At 40.8% G+C, this 7,187-nt stretch overlaps 1 protein-coding gene across 1 annotated transcript; it reads right to left on the bottom strand.

The window, feature by feature from the left end:
- Positions 1 to 682: 682 nt before the first annotated feature.
- Positions 683 to 6,773, bottom strand: LOC132556135 (chromobox protein homolog 7-like). The gene is made up of 5 exons (XM_060220523.1): positions 6,668 to 6,773; positions 6,364 to 6,407; positions 3,607 to 3,672; positions 3,249 to 3,288; positions 683 to 1,880 (listed from the first exon to the last, which is right to left on the bottom strand). The coding sequence occupies exons 1-5, from the start codon at positions 6,740 to 6,742 to the stop codon at positions 1,218 to 1,220; spliced, it is 888 nt and encodes a 295-aa protein (XP_060076506.1). The 5' UTR covers positions 6,743 to 6,773; the 3' UTR covers positions 683 to 1,217.
- Between the last annotated feature and the right edge of the window lie 414 nt (positions 6,774 to 7,187).

Here is a 7,187-nt window from a genome sequence, read left to right as displayed (position 1 = left end):
CCTGTTTTTACAAATTTCTGGTGGAGACTTCCACGATACGTCAGTGTCTCGAAATCCATATTCCAGTAAATATCAGGAGTGTCTCGATACGTTGCATACTTCGCATTTTTTCATAATAGATAACGTTTAAGATTGCAGTTACTGGGTGTCCAACTAGGACACATGTGAACGACGAGGCGGAAAAGGAACATGCTAAAAGCGGAATTGTTTCAGTGTCATCTAAACGTTTAAAAAGCTTAGGATCAGTGTCGAGTAACTCGGGATTTACAGGCTTCAGTATCAGTCGCGCGGTGGTATGACCGACTTGACAAGCCGAATGGTAAGAGCGTCGACACTATCCATGATAGTGGACTTTTTAGAGTCTAATTGCGTCCGATCATACATGAAACAGGAGCTAACATTTAGTTGTATCTACATTACTGATCGATTTGACATGTTTATTGATTTACCACGTGGTTTATTACCTATATCAATATTGGTAAGTATATAGGTTTAGATTTCTTATATAACCATCAAGCATTCTAGCTGTCCATATTCTAGGAAACTTTTACTGGTCTGAAAACTCGTGTATTGCGCCTGTAATTAATTGTTAAGGAAAGTAACTTTGAATCAGATCTCATCACGATTAGATGACCTCTTGATTTTTTCCCAATCCATAACATGTAAACTAAGAGACACGACGTTTCCATTGCATCTGTTTCACCTTTAATAACATTATTAAGTATTAACAATAAAAAAGTAAAATCTCCCGCCGATCATGGCACCATTCATCAAGACTTGCGTTACAGTCATTAATCCATGACGCATGTATATATCTGGCTGTACCGGTATTACGTCACGCAGCCAGATCAATATTGCACTTGTCTTCTAAAAACATTGGTCCGAGCGACCTGTCAGGCCACCTCAACACAAACTACAGGAGCTAAGCTGACCAGTGCAACACCATCTCCGCCGTGGTTCGTCCAGACACTGGACTCGTCTTCATCCCCTCACACACATGTACTGGTCACTAGAGAACATCGGCATTACAGAAGGGTGCACGACTACATGTACGTAACAGAAAATGGAAACCTGTATGACTGAACACGAATTCGAAGGGAAACTTTTAGTGCCACTCAAACTTTGTCTGCTGAAAAGCAAAAGTGGGCGTGGCAACTTTGGTCCTCTTTTGTTTAGCACATGGGCTATTGTTTAAGGAATATCATCAACCCCATTTTCTATCCCGTCGGACCTTCCTCACGACCCTCCTTGAAAAAGCCTGCCTTCGTGGGACTTTCGATGAATGTTACCGTGATTTCGTTACAAGTAACATTGGTAACAAGTAATTCATCTGCCGGGGGATCTTCTTCCACTGATGTTTCATAATGGGAAGGCGAGGGAGGGGCAGGTAAAACTTCCATCTCCTCGTCGCTCACACTATCTGATCGATAACCACATGTCATATCGTCATCTGATACATACTTCACTGTCGACTCATCAGAGAACTGGTCATCAGATTTGTCACAAAGATCTTTGTCCTGGAGTTGTGTCGCGTGAAACGCACGGGTCTGCGATACCCAATCAAAGAAGTTCCTGTCTCGACGTTGACCTTCACATGAACATGTTCCAGGGATGGTGTAATGATTGCCGTTGTTACACACGGCGCACTGCTGTGTACGTACTTCATTCGCGGGTGTTTCATCTGTACCTCGGTCACTCCCAACCGACCCCAGCTTTATATGTGCATCTTCGGTTAGGTATCCATCATCAGGACCTTTGGCTTCCTCGCTTGTGTCTTGTCTATCAAACGGGAACAGGTCTATTGGTAGGTTGTTGTTGGTCTCTTCGGGGGAGGAAGGGGTATAGGGATATAGTGTAGTAAGTGGCACTCGCTTCGACACCTGCGAATAGATATTATAGTACACACATTAATACGTGAATAATCTAGGAGATCATGTTATCTATCCTAATATATCATACGCCAAGACGAATACATAAATGTGGAGTTGATCCCCAATATAGATTAAACATGATTTTAGAAAACAGTCAATTAAATGAAGCGGGGGTGTTTGTAAACCAAAAGAAGTGTCTATTATAACGAACAAAAAACAAAACAACGACGACTTGCTTAGTAAGCCTGACTCAGTGCGTCAATATTCCAGCGTTATTACACAAAATCGTCTTTTATTAATCAGGTACGTACTTTACTGATCTATCATACGTTGTTGTTCAAGTGAAATACATGTATAATCATATTTCTGATCTTTTGCATTAAGGATGCCTGCCAAAGGTATTTAACGTATGTACAGGGACATTATTGTAGTCAAAACTTATGAATACAACATACCAATGACTACATATATACAAACAATACACAGTAAGTTAACGATCTGTACAGTGTAGGCGGGACATTAGCGGGTGTACTCTACTAGTCTTAACACTGTACCCAAGTTGCTGTTATACACGTGTGTTGGGGTCGTCACGCCATGGCCAGATGACTAATTTGGAATTTCAACTCGATTCCAATAATAATGGGTCGATGTCGAGGATGTTCAATGAATCATTGTCTTTTACAGTGTGTATGAATCACAGACAGGTTTTGTCTGTACGAAACGGATGAATCAAGAAATTTATAACTGGAAATCCGATAACGTCTGAAATTATCTACACCTAGTAAAAGACGATGACATGTTATATATTTAAGAAATCTTCATAGTTATAACTAACATTTGTGGGAGATAATACTTCTTATTAACATATTAAAGTATCAATGCATGACGCATTGATTATACACCTGTATTTAATTACCTGAAAACTGTGAAATAGGACATGTTAGGTGTACAGGTATGACGACTGGAACAGTGTGGACACTGGTATTTCAAGGTTTACTGTGAAGGGTCGTATCAGATCGTACAGCTACGGCCTAACCTTATGGATTTGGTCGTGTAACACATCTAGGCATTAGTGTCTGTGACGATATCGCCTTTTAAGGAAATAGTATAATGTCTTTGTTTTATTTCCCCGAGAATTATTGATGAGATGTTGACACAATCCAGCACATCACTTCTAATATCGTTCACTTAACATCACTTTAATCTAACGCACGATGTTAATTCAGCCCAAACCGGCACTTCAGTTATCGATCTTGATATTAATAGTTTTGTGCGAGGGCGAAAGAGGGCGTTAAATAGGATGGAAGCGTCAATTACATCCCATTTATCTGTGACTATGACGTCATGAAACATTTTTCGTGAATTGTAAGTACATACCTCGCACAGCCTCCGCCTGCCCAGACGCCGAGAGTAAGGTCTACAAAATGCAATAAATAACGATGACAACTTTGTCCAATATATATCGATTACATACCACAAAATCATATCTATCGCTCTCAGGCGTCCCACTTGTCCCCTGACCAAAATGCGTTCCCTTAAATGAGTATTAAATATCACAAATTATCAGAAAAATGAACGACGTCCAGAGAAAAGTCTTCCGTTCAAAAGAAATCCGGAAGCTGACAAGTAAAACACGTATCGCTACAGTATATTGAAACAATACAGCAGTACAACATCCGGTAATACTTTCAAATACTACTACAGCGCTATTTAAGTGACCACGCCATGCCCTTACCGTTCTATGTATTCCTTGATGAGGAGAGGATCCAAAATATTTTCTTCTGGTTCCCACGTACACTCCCTGGAACAAAATGTTGAAATAAGATTTTCGAATGACTACTTCTTCATATGCAATATTTCTAATGCGAACAAAATGCATTCACTGCCAGTATTCTAAAACTATATATATATCTACCGGTATTCCAAAGCTATGTACTTAGCCCATCAAATGATATGATACTCCACCGGGTAGACGTTTTATCGATGATAATCATACACAAACACGATCTACGTTGACGTAGGAAGGTGTACACACCAACACACGTCGTAAAGCTAAACAATATAACAATAACTTACTATAAAAGTTACATACGCATTCACATAGTTAACGTTTATCTGTACACGAAGACGTACTTCTAAACCACAGATAACATGTCCATTTCACGTGACCGAAATGTACCTACGAGTGTGTATGTGTGCGAGTATTAGTTGTGTATCGGGTAGCACCACAGGTGACAGCTCCCTAGTACATTAGACCGTATAGTGTGATATATGGGTGACCACGTGCTGCCATTCTAATGCACTGATTCACGTGTAGCGATACGCGAGATATCGTCTGGGTGATATCCTGCTGTCCAACCCCTACACATAGCATGTCTGTGGTCACGCCACAGTCACAGGGCAGTAGTGTGCACTGTCTGCACCAAAACCGTATGCAAAAAGTAACATTACTGAAATTCACGAAACAGGTTTACGCCAGGGGTGCAAGCTAGATGTCTTTGTTTCGCGTGGTTGATCTGGATAATGTTAAATCAAATCCTGTTCAACCAAGGTCAAAACAGAATACCTCCAGTACATCCTACACTAACAACACAAAGTAAAGCTCAAGTGTATTCTAAACCTACAACAGAAAATGCTATACCACAGCGCTCTTGGCCTACAACGACCTTCAACAGTGAGGACTAACAGAACGCTCTAGGCCTACAACAGAAAGGACAATACAAATATGTCCTTGGCCTACAACAGAAAAGGTAACACCAGAGCGCTCTAGACATACAATAGAGAAGGCAACACCAGAACGCTCTAGACCTACAACAGAATAGGCAACACCAGAGCGTTCTAGGCCTACAACAGAAAGGACAATACAAATATGCCCTTGGCCTACAACAGAATAGGCAACACCAGAGTGTTCTAGGCCTACAACAGAAAGGACAATACCAGAGCGCTCTAGGCCTACAACATAAAGGACAACAGAGCGCTTTAGGCCTACAACAGAAAGGACAACACCAGAGCGCTCTAGGCCTACAACATAAAGGACAACAGAGCGCTCTAGGCCTACAACAGAAAGGACAACACCAGAGCGCTCTAGGCCTACAACATAAAGGACAACAGAGCGCTTTAGGCCTACAACAGAAAGGACAACACCAGAGCGCTCTAGGCCTACAACATAAAGGACAACAGAGCGCTTTAGGCCTACAACAGAAAGGACAACACCAGAGCGCTCTAGGCCTACAACATAAAGGACAACAGAGCGCTCTAGGCCTACAACAGAAAGGGCAACACCAGAGCGCTCTAGGCCTACAACCGATTGGATAATTATAAAGCGCTAAAGGCCTACAACAAGAAGGGCCTACTGATATTCTCCCGGGTTTTAAACACAGAGGACGATACGAGAGCTTTCTAGACCCACCAGAAACACAGAAAAATTCAAACACTGTGCCAACTAATAGTGTAGCCAAAGACTACACCTAATTATGTCGGTCAATTTCAACATTTTCAACTGGATTAATCTATAAAGAAAAGAAAACAATATTACAGAAACGGACAGAGAGGGATAAAAATGCTCCAACTGAGTAAAAATTTTAAGATACTTTTATGTGAAAACCCACATGAATCTGTTTCCTGTGTTAAATTACTACGAACTTATGAAGTCACATGCACATGAGTCGTATAAATAAAGTCCAATGCCAGCGACAGTTATTATTCCAGGAATAAGGAAGTACCGGTTCGCTGGCTGTGCTGAGGGACACCTGCAGCACAAGTGAAACGGAACTGTAGACGTGTATATGAGTACCAAGCCGGCAAAACCGGACAAGAAGTTCAAGCATGTTCAGCATACCGACATATTTCGTGTTTTACTGAGTGTTAATGTTATAAGATAATTCAGGAGACGTCGATACGTTAATTGTTAAAAACGTTGCTAACACTTGAACAAAGCACGATATCTCGTGTATCATTATAGTTCACAGTAGTCAGTTGATGTAATACTTAAACGAAACATTTTTATCAATTTTTTTTCTGTGTCCCGAACCTGCTCGAGTAAAGTAGTGTAGGTTGACATAGGTTAACCACCCATCCATCACTTATATACACGTACACACTCGCCACTTCAAATCACATCTTGAACGTAGACTACCTGTCAAATCCACTCGCTGGACGAGTTAAACTATTGAAACTTGCTAAACTACTCAAACGTAACTGCATAAACCTTTTACAAGGAAGTTGTGCAGAAACTGGCCTACACAGAGTTGTAAACAACTCGAAGGTCACGGTCAAAACCACGCGCAGCAGAACAGCACACGATGGTAATGTCGCATCAGCAAAACGCTGGAGTTCTGGAAACTTCATAATTATAGGACCAGTATCATAGCAAAGTTGTCATCGGTATCATAGCAATAGTTGTCATGGGTATAAACAGATAGTGTCATGACGCCGTGATTACGTAACATGCAGGCTAAGATAAAATGTATAGTAAAACAACACATGTACTTACTTCGATGAATACCCCTTCCATTTTACCAAGTACTGGGATTTACCCTAAAAATAAAAACAACGTATGGTTAGAGCCATCCAGGTCGTTAACATGTAACACACTGTCGTGAATGTTAAATTACATACTTTTTATTTACGCCTACTTATGCAACTGCCATTCGAAACATATATCGACCTACAAAACAAATGTTGCGGCATGGTATCAGAGTGTTTATCTAACAACTCACGAAATAGACAATGACACAACTAACAACCTTTACAATTAAATACAAATATCCAACCGGTATACTTTTGTCAAATCTCACCTTTCTCAGTCGTTTCTTTTTTATGTAATCCGCTTTGAACACGCGATCGCCTAGAGCCGGTAGAACTGCGTCCATCTTGATACGAACACTCGGTACGAATTGATTATGCTAAACACGTAGAGTTTTAGCGACGCAGTAACATAACAGACGAGGTAAACACGGAGCTGCGCGCGCAATCCGGTCGAAGCCTGACCTTATGACGTCAAGTGTTAGTTTCATTTGTTTTGTCAGCGTCACTGCACAACATAACAGTGCCTGGTGCTGACTCAACCGTTACTAGCTACTGATCGCGATATTTAAATCGGGAACGTGCGTGATTATCTTATTGGATATTTCACAATACATGTGACATATTTAAAGTCATTCATTAGACGACGCGCGGACTTGAGTCAGCAGACGACACATATATGTAAGAAGAAAAGTCAGCGTTCTCTATATTTAGAACTTAATCATATCTATTTTATTACGAAGTAAGAACAACATCATAGAAGGTTTATGCGCGTGACCTGCTTGTGTTCAT

This window comes from Ylistrum balloti, unplaced genomic scaffold (assembly GCF_031769215.1).
Source record: "Ylistrum balloti isolate Yb309-2 unplaced genomic scaffold, AGI_CSIRO_Ybal_v1 Utg370552, whole genome shotgun sequence".
Classification (NCBI taxonomy): Eukaryota; Metazoa; Mollusca; class Bivalvia; order Pectinida; family Pectinidae; genus Ylistrum; species Ylistrum balloti.
This window is presented reverse-complemented; position numbering and strand designations above follow the sequence as displayed.